General features: G+C 37.6%; 1 protein-coding gene across 1 annotated transcript; it reads left to right on the plus strand.

The window, feature by feature from the left end:
• The first annotated feature begins 6,093 nt into the window (after window positions 1–6,093).
• On the plus strand, window positions 6,094–21,749 carry usp11 (ubiquitin specific peptidase 11). Its single transcript, XM_056265276.1, has 21 exons — window positions 6,094–6,289; window positions 6,945–7,054; window positions 7,943–8,073; window positions 8,183–8,300; window positions 9,322–9,467; window positions 9,698–9,759; window positions 11,251–11,347; window positions 11,437–11,610; window positions 12,266–12,424; window positions 12,798–13,022; window positions 13,341–13,424; window positions 13,550–13,644; window positions 13,845–14,051; window positions 14,413–14,507; window positions 15,407–15,877; window positions 16,129–16,199; window positions 16,822–16,934; window positions 17,419–17,568; window positions 18,070–18,185; window positions 19,152–19,240; window positions 20,489–21,749. The coding sequence occupies exons 1-21, from the start codon at window positions 6,180–6,182 to the stop codon at window positions 20,636–20,638; spliced, it is 2,973 nt and encodes a 990-aa protein (XP_056121251.1). The 5' UTR covers window positions 6,094–6,179; the 3' UTR covers window positions 20,639–21,749.
• The last annotated feature ends 1,597 nt before the right edge of the window (window positions 21,750–23,346 follow it).

Raw genomic sequence — 23,346 nt, forward strand, 5'->3', positions numbered from 1 at the left:
ATATTTCATCCAAAATGAACACTGTCATTATCTTCTCACCCTCATGTTATTCCAAACCAATATGCTGTTATTTTTTCATGGAAAACAACAGGAGATTCTTTACACAAACCAATCCAGTTCACAAACCATGCCGTCTAAATGATTTGTTGACAGTTCACAATGCTTAATAAATGATTGTATTACTTCAGAAGACTTAGAATTTAGTGCACAAATCATATGAACTTCCTTTATGATATTTTATGATGCTTTTCCTTTTTGGAGCTTGAAAGCTCAAGTTCCCATTCATTGTGATTGCACGGAAAAGAGTGACGTTTCATTATTTGGGTGAACTGTTCCTTTATCAATATCCCAGCTAACAAAAATATGTTCTAAGAACGTTTTGCCAATGTTCATATTACTGTAAGTAAATAAAAAAATAAAAACATTTTTTGGATTGTTCTCTGAACGTTCAAAACCAAATCTTCAAACTACATTCTAGTCAGAGAACATCTGACTCTTTGGGTTGAATCAAACAATTGCTGTAAAACCATTTTATCTGTGCTCAAAATCAAATAATGCTTTAATAATTATTTAATGAATTATTTAATAATAATCATATACACACAGCCAGTCAAAATATAAATACTACAGATCTCTCATTAGACACTACATCAAAAAATCCATCCAAAGCATGCAGTTATAGAAAACAAATTTTGCAATTACATAAAAAAAGTAACTTACAGAAGTAAGGGGAATATATTGTATACTGTATGCACTGCATTGTACTGAATATTGTATAGTACTGAATGTCTGTACATTCAGCATTGCATACTGTAAAAATACAGTAGTCCAACTGCAAAAGCCCAAAAGGTTAAAAAATGAAAGTGTGTTACGGTACACTCAAAAGAGTTGTGCAACTGCCAAATCAAAGTCAGTGAGAGATTCATTCTGCCTCAGCATCACGTCTTTGTTCTGGGTCCAGCCTGAGGACTTTGTCCACATCACAGGCAATGTCGTCTCTTGCCAGGCAAAGGGAAAAACCCTTGTGTGTCGGATCCAGCCTTGACCACACTGTCCACATCTTGCTCTTTCTCGTCCTCATCCTCTTCCTCCTCGTCCACCACATTTTACACACAGTCTTCCTCTTCTCCCTCTCAGATTGTTTCCATCCATTGTTCATATCAACATTTAGTGCACCAGTCTGAGCTGGCTTATTTTGTACAGTTGGTTTAATCACAACATTAGAAATAAGTGTGAACAGTTTTGAGTCGTTGTGTGTAAACGATGACTGTGTTGTAGTTGTGTTTAACTTTTGCCTGCCTGTGTTTAGCGTTTTGCAAAAAGAGTGCATGAGATTTGCAAATGGTGTCTAACTGCCTGAACTTGAAGAAAGAGGGATTTATTTGACAAATTGGTTTAGGCTATTGAATTGGTTTAGTGTTTTAGCAATTCAGAAAAACTGTAACATTACTGGAAGAAAATTGTTCATAACGTTGAGAGAAACTTGCTGTCACATAGGTTCTGTTTTGCCTGTTTACCGTGTAATTTGACCCAGTTTCCTAGCGTGTTTGATTAATGATTCTGTTCACCTGTCGTTCGTTAATTACCTCATTTAATCTGTGGCTGAACCCGAAATTGCCCTCTAAACCCTCAATCACTTTTCCCTACGTTAGTCCAATAATACAGTTCACTAGAAGGAGTGAATGAAAACGAGTGAGCGAATTCTGACAGCCGTTGAGCGTACATCGGATGTACACTCGTAATTGCGGTGCATTGTGGGATAGAATGAATGCACTTAATTACGTCCACTATGGTTTCGGACACCACTACAAATGGCTGTCCCCTCAAATAATGGCCTATTTAAGGTAATGGGGGCGATTTCGGATTCAGCCTGTTTCGTTCAGTTCTTTGTCCAGTCTTGTCTTTGTGAAGTGTGAAGTGGGTGTGTTACCCCGTGTTTCTGCCCTGTGTGGATTATTGAATTAAAAGATATTTCATTGCATTCCTCGTCTTCGTGCGCTCTATGTACTGCTACTGTGACAAAAGACTGTAGTTAATTTTGCAGCGTTTTCTTTCTCCCCTTTTTTTTCTTTTTTCCCCTCATGGATTTACATGCCGTTCAAGTACTCTGCATTGAGCTGAGGGACCGTCCACTGGAGGACCTGGCGTGCCAGACTTGCTATCCAGACCGCTCGCTCTGTGCTTTCTTTTACACCAGCCTTAGCGAGCGGTCCAAGGGACGATTTCGCCAAGTTTGTGGAGTGGGTGCTGGCGTGTAACGGATCGGCTTTTACCATCTGCCTGGCCGAGGAAGTCATTACCAGCCCCTCTCCGCACCGAGAGACCAGCCAGCCATCAATCGCGATCGTGACAGAGATTACGCAGAAGCCTACCACAGACAGAGTGCATGAGTCTGCCGCGAGTGAGAAGTCAGAGCCAGGGTCTCACAGAGAGTCTGACCAGGTGTGTTGGAGTGGAGCCCCGCACACACCACCACAGTCTAGGGAATGTTGGGTCCAGTCTCTGTGGACATTCATGGCATGAATGAGTTTAAATAGGATGCTGCCCTGTGTTTCCCTTTCCCTCTGGTCCCACCCAGCCCCAATTCTCCTATATCTTTGTTGGTTCCGTCCAGCTCCGAGTTTCCAGAGTCCCCACCCAGCCTCCCTCTCCCACCTCCTCTACCAAAGCCAGCTAGTGTGTCTGCTCCACCTTCGCATATCCCCTCCTCCTTCCCTACTTATCCATCCACCCTACTGTGCTGCATGAATGCGGATTTGAGCTTCCAGTCACCAGTTCCGTCCTGACAAGGGGATCCCCTTGCTCTGTATCAGTCCTCCAAGCCCTTGACTATACCTCAACCCTACGGCCCTTCAGCATCTCCTTGGCTACACGTTCCCTAAGCTCCACTGGGGTTAGTCAGTCCTCGGACTACAACAGGCTCCTTTGTCCCTCCATCCCTCTGGCTATGCCAGGCTCCTCCTTCCCTCCAGCGTTGCCTTGGTCCTCGCTCCTTCCGGCTCCCCCCGGCCGGCCTGCCGAACACCCGTCTCCACCTCAGTCCCGTGAGCCTGCATTTCCACCTCGGCTCTCACCTCGGGTCTCCGCCTCCTCCATTCCTCCTTGGACTCCTCCGTCTCCATCAGGCGTCACATGGTATCATCACGTGATTCTCCACCATGGCTCCTCCCTCCTTCCACTACATCATGGAGTGTTTTTCCTGCCCTGACTGTGTCCGTCCCTCTCCTGTTCATCCCTCCTCAGTTGGACTGTTACGGCGTGAGGACGCCTCTTTCTGGGAGGGGGCGTACTGTCACATATGTGTTCTGTTTTTACTTAGTTTCTTTGTGTTTTAGTTCTTTTCCTGTTTGCCTGTGTGCCCTGTAATTTGACCCAGTTTTCTAGGCTGTGTTCGAAATCATCCCCTTTATCCTCATTTACTATTTACTATTAGTCTACTAATACTCTAATGACAGTTAGTTGACATGTAGCTGCAAAGTTACTTATAGTTAGTAGAATGTCTAAAGTGAACTATTGAAATAAAGTGTTACCGACTATTTTCTTGCATTCTTCGTCTTCATGCGCTCTATATACAGCCACCCGTGACACTTAATTCATTACATTTATATAGCGCTTTTCTAGGCACTCAAAGCGCTTCACATGGAAGGGGGAATCTCCTCAACCACCACCAATGTGCAGCATCCACTTGGATGATGCGACGGCAGCCATAGTGCGCCAGAACGCTCACCACACACCAGCTTACTGGTGGAGACTTGCCAGAACAATAGCCAAAGTTGTGAGAACATTGCCTTTTAGCTGGGTTTAAGTTAGATCTTAAATATACATCTAACAGTATTGTTATCTCTATTAAGACTAGAGAAAAAATCACTCATAAGAATTCATGCTAACACTTAGGAGTCCAAGTTCTCATGCATTTTGCATGCACTACTAAATTGCATTGTCACATGCAATGCACAAACCACTTAGGTATAAATATTAATGTCCATTAAAGAGAATCATTCTGCCCTATTTACATAAGTGCTCAAATCATGTGCGACAGTATGTAGGTGAAAAAACACCTAATGGACCTGTAAGAAGCGGATCTTGTTATCTTTTACAACATATGATTTCTTTTTGTTGACGAGGAACCATTAGGCTATTGCCTGCTCAGTTTACTCAGTCTGAGCGCCTTAACACTAAACCCAGATGACAGACATGTGTGCTGGAGGTGAAGAAATTATGACATCTGATGAGAGAGCAATAGAAGACTAAACACAGACTGCTAGAGAGACTGAAAGGCTCTACAGAGTGAACATTCACCAAATTATCAGCTGCTCACAAATCAATCAGTCGTCAGTCAGAAATATGAAATATCAGGAATTATGACGATGACACATTTGCTGGCCTAAAGATTCGGGGCAATGAGAAGGTCAAGTTGTTTTTGTGCCAGAGAATAGAATAAAATAACATACATTTTGTATTTTCATTGTATTAAAATAAGAGACTCTGAGAATGCATGTTCTCAAAGCCACCTGTCCAGTCTGCACATCAATTTTACTGTCAACACGACCACAGGACCTACTGTATCACTTTAGATTCATCATAATCAGGAAGGAAAGAAACAATTTCCAAGCACTGCAGCCTCAAGAACATCAGGCCATTTTAGTTTGCATTGTTTTTATTAAATTACTTTTCTTAAAAAATCTCTTAAGTGTTCACGGCAAATTTGAACAGTTTAACAGTTTTAATCAGATTAAAATGTCCTTGATTGATCAAAAAAACTATCTATATCAGGCGAATTTGGGTTGCCGATATTAGTTCTGTGACTGTGATTTTTGACAAACACTGCCACCTTGTGCCATTTGCATTGTCCTACAGCTAAAACTTTAACCCCCGGTTTCACCTTAAAGGTTTAAACCTAGTCCCAGATTAAAATGCATGTTTGAGCTGTTTGAATTGAAAGCAACCTGTACTGATATATCTTAAAATTCGTCAGTGCCATTGTTTTGTCTCAAGATGCACATCAGTAATGTTTTTTTTTCTAGTCATGTTTATAAAAGCTACTTAAAGGAACAATCACCCACAAATCATTTACTCACCCTCATTCTGTTCCAAACCTGAATGAGTTTCTTTCTTCTGTTGAACACAAAAGAAGATATTTTAAAGAATGTTGGTAATCAAACAGTTGATGGTAGCCATTGACTTCCATAGTATGTTTTTTTATGGAAGTCAATGGCTACCCTCAACTGTTTAATTACCAACATTCTTTAAAATATCTTCTTTTGTGTTCAGCAGAAGAAAGAAATACTATCCCTTTAACTAAGGCTAATTGAACTAAAGCCTAATCCTGGCTCAATCTAAACCCTGTTTGTGAACAGGCCTAGAATACTTACATAATCCTGGATTTCCACATTTAATCATTTTTATTAATAATCACTTACCCCGCCAAAAACTGCTGAAACTTTTAACTATTATATATGTCCTCATAAATCAGCTTAAACTATATTATTATTATATCACAATCTAATTATTTATATTCCAACACAGATTCGTACAGTGTCCATGTGCTTTGCATTACAATACATGCATTCAACTAATACAGATATGTGAAAAGCAACCAAATTACCTCATTCCATCATTCCTGTAATCAGATAATATTTTTTTAATCAATACACAGTAATGTATAAATAAATTAGGGGTGTCAAATCGATTAATCACGATTAATCACATCTAACATAAAAGTTTTCGTTTATATAATATATGTGTGTAAATATTCAGATATTATTATTATAATATTTATATATGTGTGTGTGTGTGTGTGTGTGTGTGTGTGTGCATATATAGTATAGTATAGTAGTATATATATATGTATAATCGATTTGAAAGCACTAAAATAAATACAAAATATTACATTACAAATCGCAGAATTCAATAAAGGACAACATTAATATGAAAACATAAGTTCAGTGTAAATGTTATGAAAATCGTAAGGTATTTATCGCATTGGTAATTTATTTATCTATTTATTTGGTTCAAACTGTAAACTCTCTCTTCCATCACACACACCCTCTCGCCCCTGGAGTTCCGCCCCCTTTGGCAAGGCGGAAGTTGTCATTCTAACCGCTTCCTACTTCCTGCGTCAAAACATTCCGGTGTGTCTATGCGGCTCTAACGCTTTTTTTCGGATTTTATGAGTGATTATGGCTGCAAACTGCAGCACCGGTTCGGCTACGGAGCCTCCGGGATTAGAGACCCAGTGGCGGGAGATCGACAACCTGAACCAGCAGCAGCTCCGGGCCGGAGACAGCTGGTAAGAGAAACTTCAGCCAAGATAACAAACAAACAAACATTCAATAAACAACAACAACAACAACACAGATAAAGCACTAACATAACTGTATAAAACTGATAACATGTTTGGGTTTGTGTTGTTTGAGGGTTTTCAGGTTCAGTAGTAGCCTTGCCAATATGATTGAGAGAGTTAAAAATGATTTAAAGATCAAATAAGAGGGCGAAACTAATATACAGGTGGGGTTTCAGGCCTGATAGATCTGTTTACCTGGTTAACAGCTTCCTAAGGATAATTAAATATTGACATGTTGGTTGTCTGACCACATTCCCAACTCTGCCTGCTTTAAACTGTTTCGTTTCATTTTCATTCAGCAAATTTATTAACACACTTGCTTTAAGTTTCACTTCCATCTCTGGAAGGTATGTAAGTCTGTTATGGGAAAGTTACTTTCGGTTTGTGCTCGTTCCTTGGAAAGGAAAGGCAGATCAGCCATAAATTCATTCTCGTCCTGAAAGACAGATGGCAAGTGTTTGGTGTCTTAATCCGTGTCTTTCACTGGTGCCCTGTGCAGTTTACATTAAACAGATTTGTCTTAAAGCTCATTAAATGATGTTGGACTGATATAACTAAGCAGTGCAGAATGTGTGACAGGTGCAAGTGTCTTGTATTGCAGGTATTTGTTGGACAAGAGATGGTTTGATCAGTGGAAAGAGTATGTACACACCGGGGACCAAAATTCCTCCTCTTATCCCGGAAAGATTGATAACACTGAGCTCTTTGAAGGTAAGTTTTGCTATTCTGAGATGTTAAAATCGCCATGAAATATAAATGGACAATTCTTGTTTTTATATGAGGTATTAAAGTGTTTGTTTAAATGATTTATCTGTGCACATCATTATTTTAAAAAAAGTTAGGGCGGGGCAACCTGTCAATCACATGAGATCGACCAATATCATATAACAACCATTAAAATGAACCAATCAAGTCCCGTCCTACTTTTTTTTTTCTCATCCGAGAAGCTGTTTCATTTTTGTATTTTTGTCACAATATGGAAAACAAAAAAGTATATCGCAACTTCCGTTTCATGCTGACTTTTAGAGCAAGATACCATAGTTGCCCCATACAAATGTTTAATGTCTCATTCTCTGTAAATCTGTTCCCTTAAAGGCAGGGTAGGCATTTTTCAGAGAGGCTAGCAATAGTAAGCTAGCTTTGAAAGCATAAGATTCCTTTAGAGCGTCTCCAAAGCCACGCCTCTTTGCAAAACACATGAACACGTACAGCAGGGATTAAAAAGCATCACGAGAGATGGCGTTAAACTACCTCATGTCTCAAAGCACATAACATTACAATAATAATGAACGTAAACAAAGAGTGTTTCAAAGTTGCCATTTAAACGCATAAATTCGATTCACGAACCGCTCCGAGTATAACGTCACTGGTTTCCATCTATTCCAAATCACAGTAGTTATGGCGTGAACGAATGCAATGATTGGACGAACATTTTATGGTCCTGCGCCTTCCACAGACGATATGTACATATAAATACATTTAAACCACTAAACTTAGTGATTGCTTTCAGGATGTGAAGAGACTTTCAACCAGCACAACCCTTCCTTTAATAACTGTGGGTGAAGAATATGTTTGAAATAATTTGTATGCTTTTTGTAGATTTGGATTCCTACCACCTGAAAGAGAGGCTGTCGGAGAATGAGGACTTCATCCTGGTCCCATCAGAAGCCTGGCAAAAACTCTTGTCTTGGTATGACTTGATGGATGATCAGCCTCCTTTGGAACGAAAGGTAGTGTTAACCAGACTGTTAACTTTTCTTTGTATTGGAGTCCGTCCAATTAGGCAGGGTTTGCCATTAACTGAAGATGATGTGAAAGTCTTCATCTTTCTCTTTCCAGGTTGTTGATCTTCCCAGCACTCTTAAAGTAGAGGTCTACCCTGTGGAGGTCTACCTCTGTCTCTCTAGTAACTTGGAAAGTACCGTAGCTGGACAGTTCAGTCGAGCAGACAAGATACGTAAGTAACGGCTTTTAATGTATAGACTAGTTTTACGAAGTATTTGGACATTTAAAGATGTAGTCTCACTAGGCTTTTGGTATGTAAAATCACTGCAATGAACATCGGGATTAGGGCTATTGTTTTTAATAAGTAATGAATCAGAAATAACGAATAATAATACATTCAGGTTTAATAATAATTGTGAGTTCAGTCCACTTCATTCTTTGTATTGAGCTCAATTTGTGACGTTTAGATCTACTGGTGTGTATATGTTTTGTTAGACAAATTCAGAGAGTTCACCAAACTTAAAAAAGAAACTTCTTTGCATGTGCTTTTTTCCTCTCTCATGCATTCACATGCATATGGGTGGCACAGATCTAGTGTTCATCCATTGTTTTATCATTTAAAACATCATTTTTTGTAGTAAAATGTTCTGCTTGCAAAGCGGCTTGTACTATGATCTTTATTTAAGTTAACTCCTCATGGTTTGATATTTTTTTTATTGAATGACATTCATACACTACCGTCATGAGAATAGAATATTCAAAAGAACCACATTTACTTGAAATAGATTTTATTTGTAAAATTACAAATGTCTTTACTGTCATTTTTGCTCAATTTAATGCATCTTTGCTGAATAAAGTATTTATTTATACTTACAAACCTCAAACATTTGAACATTATTCTATGTTATTAAGTGTAATGTTATCTTATTTATATTATTGCATGCTCATGTTATATGTTATATTATTTCTGCTCATACTAACTCATAAACAATGAATTATGCCTGATAAACAGCTTCTAAATGTCTTCTTCAAAGCATCAAAGGTTTAGCTCAAGCTCTGGAATGCCACTTGTTTTACAGAATGCTATTCTCATAGATCTATTTTATATTTGGCATGTAATTACGTTTTGTAAACCGATGTGTGAAACCCCTCAGGACTTTGGCAGCCTGGTGTATCTGAGCTGCAGATCTGTGAATGTGTTTTCTCCTCAGGTATGTGTGTAAATCACTATCATGTGTATCTGTGCTTCATAGACTCTATACATCAAAAGATACGGCAGCATTTTACTGTGTCAGAGACTGCTGAGAGCCGACTGTGGATGAGGAGTACGGATACAAGCTCAGAAAGGCTACGCAACCTTAACATGACTGTCCTAGACGCCTGCCTCAGTTCCGGCATGGTAAAATACACACCTATCATGTATACTCCTTAACTCTGATCATCCATCATATTACTGTAAATGTCACCAAACGGTTATGCAATAAGCACTGCTGGTAACTTCGCCCGGTTGGTTTGTCATATAGACAAACTTTTCTACTAGTACTTAAAAAAGAAGAATGCTTTGTCATGGGCCACCCTGCTTGTGTTTGTGGGTGTGTTGTGTCTTAACATGCTCTACCCACTCCACAGACGGTGATTATGGAGATCAGGAATGTGGATGGTACGTGGCCCACATCCAGGCCTCAGATCATGTGAGTATGAAGGCACCAGCTTCCTTCTCTCGTGCACTAGCCCAAGTTCCCTTTCTGTTTTTGTTTAGGTAAATGGAAAGTCACGTGTTTAAAGCACAAAACACACAGTCATCCAAACAGGTTTCATCAGCCGCATTTATTTAAATCTGTAACTAGTTGTAGTAGGTAGACACTTCAAAAATGGCATGGGAAATGGGATCAGTATAGCACAAATAAACTTTACAAGATCAATCTCGTAGTTTGGGAAAAACATGTCCTTTCTGAAAATGGCTGGGATCATATTATCTCCAGAGTGGCAAAGATTCTATTATATGCCCCTTATGCCAGAGTCCAATATCTCTGAAGCCTATTTTGATTGACTGTAATGGTTTAAATCCTCTAGGGCTCTACTTCTTGATTCATTCTTATTAAAATATTTTTAATAAAGTGTGGGCAGATTAAGTGTTCAAATAAATTCAAATAAATTAAAACCTTTTATAAAATGTCTCTTTATTTGTTGGTTATATAAAGGTTAGATATATATATATTTTTACTTTACTTTGTTTCTAACCATGAATATAGCCATAGTTGTTGGCATGGTGCTAAATTATAAACAGACAAACAACTGTAATAGGTTGCAAAGGAGATTTTGCCCAATACAGATCAGTTAAAAAATATATGGGACATATTTTAAAGAGGTCATATCATGAGGAATCAAATTTTATATGATTTTTTTGGGGAATTAAGGAGCTTAATGTGCTATTCATCCCCAGTTAAAAAAAATATTTATTTAAAAAATATTTAACCTAAGCTGCAAAAATCACTTGATCTGCACTGCCTCAACCTTATATTGTAATGCTGTATTTGGTTTCATTTTATTTCGATAGTCCACTTTAGACATTCTGCTTACTATACTTTGCAACTACATGTCAACTAACTTTAATGAGATTTAGTTGGTATGCAGTTGCAAATTAATAAGAGTATTGGTAGACTGTTAGGGTTAGTAAAAGAAGTTGACATGTCCCTGCAAAGTTACTTATAGTTAGTTGAATATTTCAAGTGAACTATTGAAATAAAGTGTTATCCTCTATTTCAGTGTAGAAATACACTATATTATAGTCACATATTGTGTGTTGAGCCAGTCATATAATATATATATATAGTAAAGATATAATGCATAGTATAAATTTAGATCAGCTAAAAGTATAGCAGATGGCATTTACATTGAATTCCTAAAGGTAATCAAACCTAGCCTATTCTAGTCATCAAAGAGAGAGGGGAAAATATTCATATAAAGATAAATTATGATTGTTTTCTCTGCAGAAAGCTTAAAAAAAACTCAAAAAGAATTAAAAACCTAGCTAGCATTTTCGTAGAGACCTTTCAAATCAAAAGTTGGTATGTGGCTTTCATAACCAGAAATGCTCTTTAGATGGGCAGTTCACTGGGGTTTGAAACATAACTGTGATTTTATTGAATATTTGGAATTAATATGGAATTTTGTGTCTCCAGGCGGAACTCTGCTGACGAGGACTCGTATCGAGGGTCTCCTGGAGTGTGTGGCCTCACGAACCTGGGCAACACCTGCTTCATGAACTCAGCTTTACAGGTCAGAGGTCATGAACTGTTGAACACGCAGTCATATATCAAATATCTATAAGGCTCTTCTTAAAATGAAGTGTGCATTTTTCCCCATAGTGTCTGAGTAACACGCCGCCACTGACGGAGTACTTCCTGATGAACTTGTATCTGGAGGAGCTGAACTTCACTAACCCTCTGGGCATGAAGGGTGAAATTGCAGAAGCCTACGCAGATGTCATCAAACAGATGTGGTCAGGGAGGCACTATTCTGTGGTTCCTCGGGTATTTAAGGTAATGTAATTGTAGTGATCACTCTGCATTAGCATTTTTAGTGCAAAACTTGTTTGCGAAGACCAGCAGAGCTGAAATCATTTTGTCCATTTCGAATCTGGTTTGCAACAATTCCCAGTCCGTTTTCCCCCTTCTTTCATATTAATTAAGGAAAATCAAAAAATCTTATTATGCAAAAAACGACTATAAACAATAACATTACAATAAGACGTTACAATAACGTGATCACCATTCAAAATAATTGTTTTCTATTTGAATGTATTAAGTGTCATTTATTCCTGTGATGCAAAGCTGAATTTTCAGCATCATTACTCCAGCCTTCAGTGTCACATGATCCTTCAGAAATCATTATGCCGATTTGCTGCTCAAGAAACATTTATTATTATTAATGTTGAAAACTTCTGCTGAATTTTTGTGCAAACTGTGATACAATTTTATTCAGGATTCGAGAAAAATAACGTTCAAAAGAACAGGATTTATTTGAAACAAAAATCTTTTGTAACATTTTAAATGTCTTTACTGTCACTTTTGATCAGTTGAAGTCATTTATTATAGGCTGTAAACATGGTAATTATGTTTGTTTGAGTTTTTTTTTTAGTAAATTTTTCCATTAGTTGTGCAGAAATGAACCAGCATTGCTTTTGTGTGTCTGCAGACCAAGGTCGGCCACTTTGCGTCACAGTTTCTGGGCTACCAGCAACACGACTCTCAGGAGCTGCTGTCTTTCCTGTTGGACGGTCTTCATGAAGACCTCAACCGGGTCAAAAAGAAGGAGTATATTGAACTCAAGGATGCTGATGGAAGACCTGACCAGGTGCTTTTTACACATGAACACAAGTACACAAAGAATAACTCGCATAGTGTGTACCTCATACCATTTATAACATATAACAATATATATAAGCAGCATTTACTACTGATCAGCCGTGCTGCACTGACAAACTGCGCATAAAATAATCGCAACCTTTGCCAAATCGCGTGCGGTTTTATTCCGATTAAACATCATATTTAAAATCATTATTAGGGCTAATAATGATTTTAAAAAACATTGTTATTGGCCAGTTTTCCAGCTTAGTTTAGCAATATCTGTAAAACCACTATTGGTTGACCTCTTAACGTGTTTAGAACTCTACAAACAAAAAAAAAGTGTTACTATGGGAATCACATTTTTTATTTTTGTGTTACAGGAAGTGGCTGAGGAAGCGTGGCGCAACCATCTGAGGCGGAACGATTCGGTCATTGTCGACACTTTCCACGGGTTGTTTAAGTCGACATTGGTGTGCCCTGAGTGCAACAAGGTCTCTGTGACCTTTGACCCCTTCTGCTACTTAAGTGTGCCCTTACCAGTCAGCAAGGAGAGGGTCATGGAGGTGTTCTATGTTTCACTGGATCCCATGGCCAAACCAACACAGGTGTGTATTATGTTATATACACACACAAAAAAACGCAAAATACTATAATGCTCAATCATTTCTGGCAGGAAATGCAGCATCTGTGCAGCACGACAGACATGCTCATTATGAGTGAGCCCATACTATGAGTTTGGCAGATGTGAATGATGTAGCGCTGCACATCTGTAAACAGGAAGACAGCTGGTGGTGTCATCAGAACCAGTTTTGCTAAGGGCAAAATAGTCTGAGAGTTCTGTTGAACAGCGCTTAGTAAGGATGCTTTACATTGAGTTTTGTTCATCCTGATGACTGATGAATGTGTGTGACTTCCCTCTGCAGTATCGTCTGATTGTCCCTAAAGCTGGCCGAGTGATTGACTTGTGCACGGCCCTCTCTCAGGCAACAGACGTCCCACCCAGCCAGGTTCAAACAAGTTTTTTAAACTATTGAAACATTGTCGAATTGTTCTGAAAATTCTATTATTAGATTTGGTTAATCATATGACCCTGTCATTTGTTCTGAGCTAATAATTGATCTTCTCCGCACAGATGGCTGTGGCTGACGTGTTCAATCATCGCTTCTATAGGATTTACCAAGCTGAGGAGTCCTTAAGCTGTATACTGGACCGGGACGATATATTTGTGTAAGAGAGGACTGAGTAAACAGCCTTAATAATACAAACACACCAACACACACAGATGTAATTAATTAACTTGTAGCAATATTGTTTAAGATTTAATTTACAGGTAATATTGGTATATACTGTAACTGTATATAAACTGGTTATTGGGGAAAAGGTAGGTGTGTGTGTGTCTGACTGTTTTTTCTGGTGTGTTGCTGCAGGTATCAGCTGAACAGTGGCTGTATGGCTGAGGCTGATGAGGAGGTGATTCTAGCCATCTACATGCGTGAACGCTCTCATTACAGAGATTACGGCTCAGGCAGCAACAGCTACAGCACTTCCCTGTTCGGTCACCCGCTGCTGATGTCTGTACCGCGCGCCCAGTGCACGCGGGAAGATCTCTACCAGCTCCTCCTGAAAAGACTGGCGTAAGTCTAACCGGTCATACAGGGTTTGTCACAAGCTAGTTTAGACTTTCGAGATCATTTAGTTTTCAACTTATATGATGGGGGGTTTTTTTTGGTGCAAAACTGCATCTTTCTTATTATTGACCATAAATATATTTGGGGGTTTTTACTGTCTGTATATGCATCCTATTATCTAAGTTCCTTTGCATCTGATAATCTGATAAATAATCTACTGTTAATCTGCTTCCTGTTACTTCTGTGATCATATGGTGTTATTCGGTATCACTGTTTTTGAGTTAAAGTAAAGTGATCTTTTTTTCTTTCTTTTTTTTGCCTGAGTTGGGTTGCCATTCATATGTGTCATGATTATGTCCCTACACAGGCGTTATGTCCATCCCCTAGATCCCTCAGAATTAGAGGAGGAAGAAGATGAGGATGAAGACTTGTACAAGGCACAGACCAACGGAGTTAGTGATGGTATGACTGCATTTTCTTAAAGTTTAAAAATTCTGGGGACAGTAAGTTTTATTTATTTTATTGTTAAAGATAGCAACAATATTAAGAATTAATTTATTCAGCAAGGAAGCATTAAATTGATCAAAATTGACAGTCAAGACATTTATAATGTTACAAATGATTTCTATTTCAAATAAATGCTGTTCTTTAAATTTATATTCCTCAAAATCCACAAAAATATTAAGCAGCACAACTGTTTTCAACATTGATAATAATAATAAGACATGTTTCTTGAGCAGCAAATCAGCATATTAGAATGATTTCTGAAGGTTATGATGCTGAAAAGTCAGCTTTACCATCACAGGAATAAATTAAATTTAATAATATATTCAAATAGAAAATGATTATTTTAAATTGTAATAATATTTCATAATATTAATGTTTTTTCTGTACATCTGATTAAAAAAAAACAGTCATGGTGAGCATAAGAGACTTTGGTAACTTTTCTTAAAGCCTTTATGTATAATGCATAATAAAGATTATATACCGGTATCATTATATCTTTTCATAAATAAATGTAACCAACGTTAAAATGCATTATAATATTTGCAGGCAGATTCCTTGTTACTTCTAATAATTGGTTGTTTGTCGTGTTTTAATGCATTATACTTTCTAAAGGTGTAACAACGAATAGATAAGTATTGATAATGTATTATAACTGTGGTTACAATTATTCATGATATGCATTATAAAGTGCACAACAAGGCATAATTAATGCATTAAAATGACTTTTATAATGAATTATATATATAAAGGCTTTAAGTAAAATGTTACTGAAACATCTTTCAAATCATAAATAAATTGTACTTTCCCCAAACTTGTCAACACTATGGTACTTATAATGATTAATTTCTGAACAGATGAGGGCGAGGAAGACTCAGAGGAGGCGGGCCCAGCCAAGAAAGAGGAACAGACTCAAGAGAGCAATCAGACGGATGGGCAGAACAATGGCCCGTTAGAAGCCAGCCCGAGCAGCGAGGGGGAGGACCGAGCTGAGGAGGAAGAGTCGAGCAGTGAACCGGACCGGGGAAGCAGTACAGAAGAGGGCCAATCAGCGTCCGGCAGCACTGACACCAACTCCCAAGATGCCACTGATGGGGACCAAAGTGCTAGCGCAAAACCTTCGGGAAAGGAGGAAGAGGATGAAGAAGAGGAGGAGGAGGAAGACGGGGAAGGGGCAGCAACTTGTGCGCAGGCAAATAAGAGGGTTCCGGACAGACGGCACTACACTGAGAGACGGAAAAAAGCCCTCTTCACCATTCAGGCGGTGAACTCTAATGGCACCACGGAGCGAGGGATGGCAGAGGCGGGCAGCAGCTTCTCTTTCAGCTGTGAGTACACTAATAAGAAACTCAATTTATTGCAGACCTCTCTTCTTCTGATGCCTTTGTACGACTTCAGGGTCATGTGCGCACAAGCGAGGGTCATAACAAAGTGAGATTGCATGTCTTTTATTTATCTGGCTGCTCAATTTACACCTTTTCAAAGTTGAGGAGCGGCTGTCATGGTGTCTTTTAAATCAGAGAATACATAAGCGTAAATGTTCCTGCTCCAAATGGCCTGACTCACTGTTTCTGTTTAGCTCAGCCATACATTGCCATCGACTGGGACCCTGATATAAAGAAGAAGTATTACAATGAGAATGAAGCCGAGGTAAGATTGCTAATGAGCTCTTTGATCCTTAAGAAATGCTTTGCGTCTGTTGTTGCACTAGGAAATGAATGTAACCTCTCATACAAGGCTCAATACAGTCAATTCTATTAGAGGTTTAGTGTCATGCTCATTTTAAAGTATAGCTCCTAATGCAGTGATGTGTGATCGGTATTGTGTCACTGCTATAAATAAGAAAACCTCAAAATGCTATATGCATTACCTAGTTTTTCTGTCTTTGTCAAGAAAAGTGGTTTTCAACTGGTTTTGCAGCAACCCAAAATGGCATCAAGGTTTATTATTTACAGTAATAACGTAATAAAATACAAATTTGTCTCCCCTAGGTAATAGCCTTGTTATTTTGCAATCCTAAAAATGTATTAAACATTTTCTTATTTGCATTTATCATGGTTTTTCAATCAAACCTTTATTCACCAGTCAAGAACCACTGGTATGCTTTTTGATATGCTTAATTTGCTTAAATGCAGTATGAAATTGATTCTTTGATTAAATATAAATCAAAATCCATTGTTTTTAATGATCTTTTGTTTCCGTCTTGGTGGTTGAAGTTATGCAAACTGCATCCTTTCTATTGCAAACACGTGTTGTTTATGTGTTAATGCAGAAATACATAAAGCATCAGAGCATGGACGTCCCTCACCTGCAAACGACAGTGCAGCTACAGGAATGTATAGAGCTCTTTACCACGGTAGAGACACTGGAAGAGGAAAACCCCTGGTAATCTACTTCTCAGACCTATCACAGATTCTAGGCTTTAATTCCAGTCTATCCTTTATTACATTTACATGTATGAATTTGTCAGATGCTTTTATCCAAAGCGACTTACAATGCATTTCAAGGTACACATTTTACATTCTTATCAGTTTTTGCTTTCCCTGGGAACCGGGTTTCCTGTAATAATGTAGGGAACCATGTTATACATAAATCATGTAACAGTTCATGTTTTTACTTAAGCTACATATACTATTTAGTTTTAATCCAGCTGTAGCGTACGTACTAAGCAATCAAGCACATGCAACACACTTTACTTTCTTTGCTATTGACATATCTGACTGAACTACAAACTTTATGTAGGAAGGGGAACATCTTGTGGTGTTTGTTGCATAATTTAGAGCCAGAACCATTCGTTTTATTATTTCTAGTGATGTATTTAAAGAATCCTCCGCACATGTAAGTTTGTGTTTGTTTATGTGGTCTGTAGGTATTGTCCTACATGTAAAAGGCATCAGCTTGCTACTAAGAAATTGGATCTGTGGTCTTTGCCAGAGGTTCTGATCATCCATTTAAAGCGTTTCTCCTACACAAAATACTCTAGAGAGAAACTGGATACTATTGTGGAGTTCCCCTTGCGGTAAGATGAAGTACTGTTTTGTCAGATTAAGATGTACATACACTACCATTCAAAAATTTGGGGCCATTACTCCAGTCTTCAGTCACTTGAGCCTTCAGAAATTGTATCACAAACCTGTGATACAATTTTTTCAGGATTCTTTGATTAGAAAGTTCAAAATAACAGCATTTATTTTAAATGTATATCATTTTTGAGACATTATTAATGTATTACTGTTACTTTTGATCAGTTTAATGCATTCTTGCTGAATAAAAGTATGAATTTCTTTCAAAAAAGGAAAATAAAATCTTACTGACCCCCAAATTTTGACCGGAAGTGTACATTTGTATAGTTCTGGTTGTTTTAATGGTGCCGATAACGCATAGTTATAGTGGAAATAAATGCATAGTGAGTAATAAATGTACCTTCACATCCTGTTAATATTTGTTATTTTCAATGGTTGATTCTTAGACTATTGCACTTGTTTCCATTTGGTTCATGTGTCTCATTCTCTGTCTGCAGGGATTTGGACTTCTCAGGTTTCCTCCTAAAGAAGACCATGAACAGTACTGAACCTCCCTGTAGATATGACCTGATCTCTGTGTCGAACCACTACGGCGGACTCCGAGATGGACACTGTAAGCATCAGTCTTCTAAGCTTTTATTAACAGCAAATAAAAATGTCATGCCAAAAATGGCATGCAATTATTAGGGATGCACCGATACCAAAAACCAAGACCATGCAGCATGTGTACAGTACAGTGTTTGTGTCCAGACAAAGAAACACAGACAACAGAACAACAGTGCACTGTGGATGAAACACGATAGAGCAATAGAATGAACAGTGAACAGAACAAACAATAACAGAAGCTCGTACTATACATTTTAACAGGCATAATTAAGCAGTTAAGAAAATAACGGAAGGAAACATCTATTTGAAGGGATAGTTCACCCAAAAATTTTAATTCTTACCCTCATGTTGTTAGTTCCTTAGTTCAAAACCGTAGTTCATCTTCAGAACACAAATTAAGGTATTTTTGATGAAATCCGAGAGATTTCTGAACCAACGATAGACGGCAACGTCATCGCAACTTTCAAGGCCCAGAAATGTAGTAAAGAGATTGTTAATAAGTCCATGTGACTACAGTGGTTCACATGTAATGTTATGAAGCGACGACAAATACTTTTTGTGTGCAAAAAAACTAAAACAATGACTTTATTCAACAATCTCTTCTCTTCCATGTCATTCTCCTATGCTATTCACGTAATGTAAACAGTGCAGCGCTTCCAGGCTCATTATTGGCCAGCTCCTGCGTCATCATCACACGCATGTGTCGTGGTGCTCACGTGAACAGCGTCGGTCAATAATGAGCTGCCGTTCTGACGTAGAACCCGGAAGCGCTGCACTGTTTACACAACGTGAATGGTGTAGGAGAACGACATGGAAGAGAAGAAATTGTTGAATAAAGTCGTTATTTTTGTTTGTTTATCGGCGGTTACCAAAAATGAAAGTCACTCTAAAAAAAGTGGTATAGGTGCATTCCTAGCTTTTTTGTTTAGTGATAATAACATTACAAAAATATTTCCCTTTTTATCCCTTCTAGATACTAGTTATGCCCAGAACAAGGACAACGGCCAGTGGTATTACTTTGACGACAGCAAGGTGACCTTTGCAAGAGAGGAACAGATTGTGGTGAGATTAATGCTTCTCTGTGGGTTGAGTGGTCAACATGAAATCAAAACAGACCCTTTTTACTTTTTAATACATTTTCTCGGCCTTGCTGGGCATAATTCATCAGTGCATTCTCTTCTAGACAAAATTAAATGTTTGTTTTTCCTCAAAACACAATAACTTTCTCTGCCTCTTGGCCGAAAAGACAGATCTGTTAAAAAAAAAAAGATTTTGAAATGGTCATATCAGTGGATTTATATTCTACATCATAAACTCAGGGTGGCCTCCAGATTGAGATCACATGTCGTCCAGCCACATCTTGGGAGTTGATTAATATAATTAAAAATACAATTTGTAAGTTTACTATATGCTTTCACAGCGTTAAGGTGATTTACGAAAGTAAATCTAAACAAAACAAACAAACCAAATTGTATAAGCAGAAAAAGACTTGCAGTACCATCATATTAAAAAAAGGTTATTAAGGCTGGCACGAAACTTGTGATAGACTTTTCTTTCTTAATGTGTGAATAATCCAAGTGAAACGGCATTTTAAACAAGCAAAAATGTAGGGCGGGACTTGATTTTTGGAATTAATTGGATGATTGCTATTGCTGTGATGTCATGTGAGTGACACGTTGTCCCGCCCTCACGCCAGTAAACACATCATCAGTGAAGAGATGTATCTGCAAAGGAAGGGGAAGTTATTTTGATAAATTATGAGGAATAAAAAAAAATGATGTGCACAGATTTATAATAAATACATTTACATATACATTTATAATAAATACTGCAGTATTCCCTAAAATAAAGAATTGTCCATTTTGATTTCATGGTGACTTTAATGCTGTTATTCAGCAAAGATGCATTCAATTGATTAAAAGAATGACAGTAAAGACATTTATAATGTCACAAAAGATTTCTGTTTCAAATAAATGCTGTTCTTTTGATCTTTCTATTCATCAAAGAACCCTAAAAAAAGGGTCACGAGTTCCACAAAAATGTTAAGCAGCACAACTATTTTTCAACACTGACAATTAATGTTTCTTGAGCAGCAAATCAGCATATCAGAATGATTTTTGAAGGATAAAGTGACACTGAACAGAGTAATGATGCTGAAAAATATGTTTTAGTTACATTTTTAATAACATTAAAATTGAAAACAGTCATTTGAAATTGTCATAATATTTCACTGTATTGCTGTTTTCGACCAAATAAATGCAGCCTTGAAAAGCAGTCACTGAAATGTTCGATCTCCATCTGCTCTTGTAGACCAGTGCCGCCTACCTCCTGTTCTACCAGCGCCAAGACAAGATCCGCCAGCCCACCGTCCCTCCACCCGTCCCAGAGAACCACATCACGTCCCAGACACATGATCCCGTGGACGGAGCCTCTTCCTGTGTCAGCATGGAGACGGACTGATTTCTGTCTTTTTCCTTCTCCACTTCATTCTTTCTCACTCTTATCACTTCCAACTTTAATCTTTAATCTACAGAAACTTGAACCTCGGCCTCTGCTCTGACTCCGACAGGAAGCGCGAGGCAGGGGCTACTCTCTCAGGCTGGTGCACAAGCATCATAAGGGGTGGGAATGCAGATTTGTGTGTTTTTCTTAATGACGAACTCAAGGAAACGGGTTAAGCTGGTGGTGGCGGATGCATAGATCGCATACCTATTTGTCTGCATCGCTTCAGCAACGATTCGAATCCGGAGAATGAGGTTTGCGCTGTTCATCGTCACCAACTGTGTTCTTTATTTTTTCCTAAGCTTGCTTTTCTGAGCTAGCTAAGCTGCTGTCCACAATGGTGATGTCTGAACGCCCAACCTTGGGTAAAGCTGCACCGTTCAGCATCATGAATCAGGCCTCCTGTTTATTCCATCAGACTTTCAGCGAGGGCGCTATTAGCAGGGATGGTTGAGGTGGTTTATCATATCAGGGACATCGTGATCAGAAATCCAGTTTCACTATGATTTCTGAGATCTTCTAGTAAAGTCTGTCCACTCACTCGTGATCTATTTATTTTCGTAATTCCAAGATGCTGATGTGGAGTGAGAAATAGAGATGGTTATAATTCAAAAAATCTTCCATTTTTATTTTCATTCACGTGATGCTTTTTCTCCGGCGGTCGTAAGGTCAGGGAAAAGCCCCTCTGTTGCGGGACACAAACGGAGGCCTGTTTTCCAGCGAGAATTTGCTTCTTTTTTTTATCTTAAATGAAAGGAAAATACGCAGCAAGATTTAAACATTACATTCTTTTTTGACTAATTGTGTTGAATTTATAAACTCTTTGGAGCGATGAGAATATTTCAGCAAAGTGCTTTCTGGATAGAGCTCTTTACATGATGATTTTTAAGGCACCTATGTACAGTATTTTTGTATTGTAATAAATGTTGTATTATCTTTGATCATTTGGATCAGATGCTGGGGATGGGGCGCTTTCATTTTATTTTGTTAATAATTATAGATTGAATATATAATTGTATACACATCTTTTGATATGAATAAATGACTATAAAGTCGAGGTTAGATTGGACACATTTGGCTTCCATTTACGTTGTTTTACCTCTGAATGAAAGGACGCGTAGATCCTTTGGCAATGGGAAATGCATTCAATTGTTTTGTTCTGACTGCATATTAACACTTCTCAGCGTTGTAATTAATTTGGCCCATCGCGTAACGATCTTATAGAAAATGCTTTTTCATTTGCACTTCCTATTAAGTGACTGCTTTATTGCATATCACTTTATGTGACAGGAGCACTTAATACCTTCAGGATGTTCTAATATAAATCACACGGGAATCTCACAAAACCTGTACAGAACTAAAGTAATCAAAATCAAAGGCAAAAATATGAAATTATATTTTTATATAATCAATTTTTTCATTTATACATTATGGTAGTATTTGTTTACTCCTTTTAATTTATGCATATTTAATAAAAAAAAATGTATTGCAGTAAATTGAAGATGACCTGGACATGTTATTATTGACTTGGTTTGTGAGATTTAAAAACTTGGTGAGAATTTTTCTTGAAGTCTGCTTTACAAATGGACAGTTTTTTAAAATAATTCCTCAAAAGATTTAGCACATTTATTTCTCACCTATAGTCTTCCATTTTGTACAAAGTTTACTGAATTCAACAATCTATTTAAAGATAGTTTCAGTTTTACTATTTTATAGTAATTAAATGGCTTAATTCTAGTATTTAAATATAAAATAATTTGCTAGTTCTCAAAAAGTCACATACAGCCTAATTTTTTAATGCAAGTGTTTCAAATAAATCCAAATATTTATTAGAGCTACTGTTTGACCTGCAGTGGTTTCATGTTTTTGTGAAGTCAATGAGATGATCAGCTGTGTATGAACAATTGAATTGTTAGAGCGATTCAATTAGTTTGATTTCAGAATTAGTCTCGTCAATGCAACACAATATTTCACAATATTCTGAAGCCCGTTTAACAGTAGACTTCGCCATATAGTCACCAAATTTCATATTTATGATTTTGCATTGTGGAGGCATTTTCTGTATAGAAATTAAAAAAGTGATCAAATAAAAGCTTATTTGAATTTTGAGTATATGTAGTGTTTTCTACAATTACAATATGAGAATATGATCATTTCAAACAAGTTTGTGTCATGTAAGTGTTAAACATTTGATTCACCAATATTAGACAAACCATTTTCCAGCTCAATCATTTCCTCTCGTCTGATTCAATCAGAGACGAGCACAAATTGATTTCCTCCTCACCTTAGGGTTCCATATAATGTTTATTAAATTATTACATTCCTCTCTAGCACAGAGACCAAAATAGTTTTTACATTCAATTTGCTGGTATATTATCTCTGTGCCTGAAACAATGGCTTGTCAATAAGGAACTGTGATGATCACCAACCACGAAAGAGAAAAACAGGATAGCAACCATTTAATGAAAGATTAAAACCAAACTGACGTTTAAACAAAAAAAAATATTATTATTATTATTTTATTTTTTAAGGCACAATTTCACACATAAATAAACTTAAGGCATAAAACATGAGAAATTCTGTATTCATTCCTTTGGCTTAATTTAAATAATTTAGATCTTCACTGTGACTGTATCAAATGAAATGTTTATGTGCAGTTCACAAAA

Source organism: Rhinichthys klamathensis, unplaced genomic scaffold (genome assembly GCF_029890125.1).
Source record: "Rhinichthys klamathensis goyatoka isolate OS25496 unplaced genomic scaffold, OSU_Roscu_1.1 h1tg000231l_1, whole genome shotgun sequence".
Classification (NCBI taxonomy): Eukaryota; Metazoa; Chordata; class Actinopteri; order Cypriniformes; family Leuciscidae; genus Rhinichthys; species Rhinichthys klamathensis.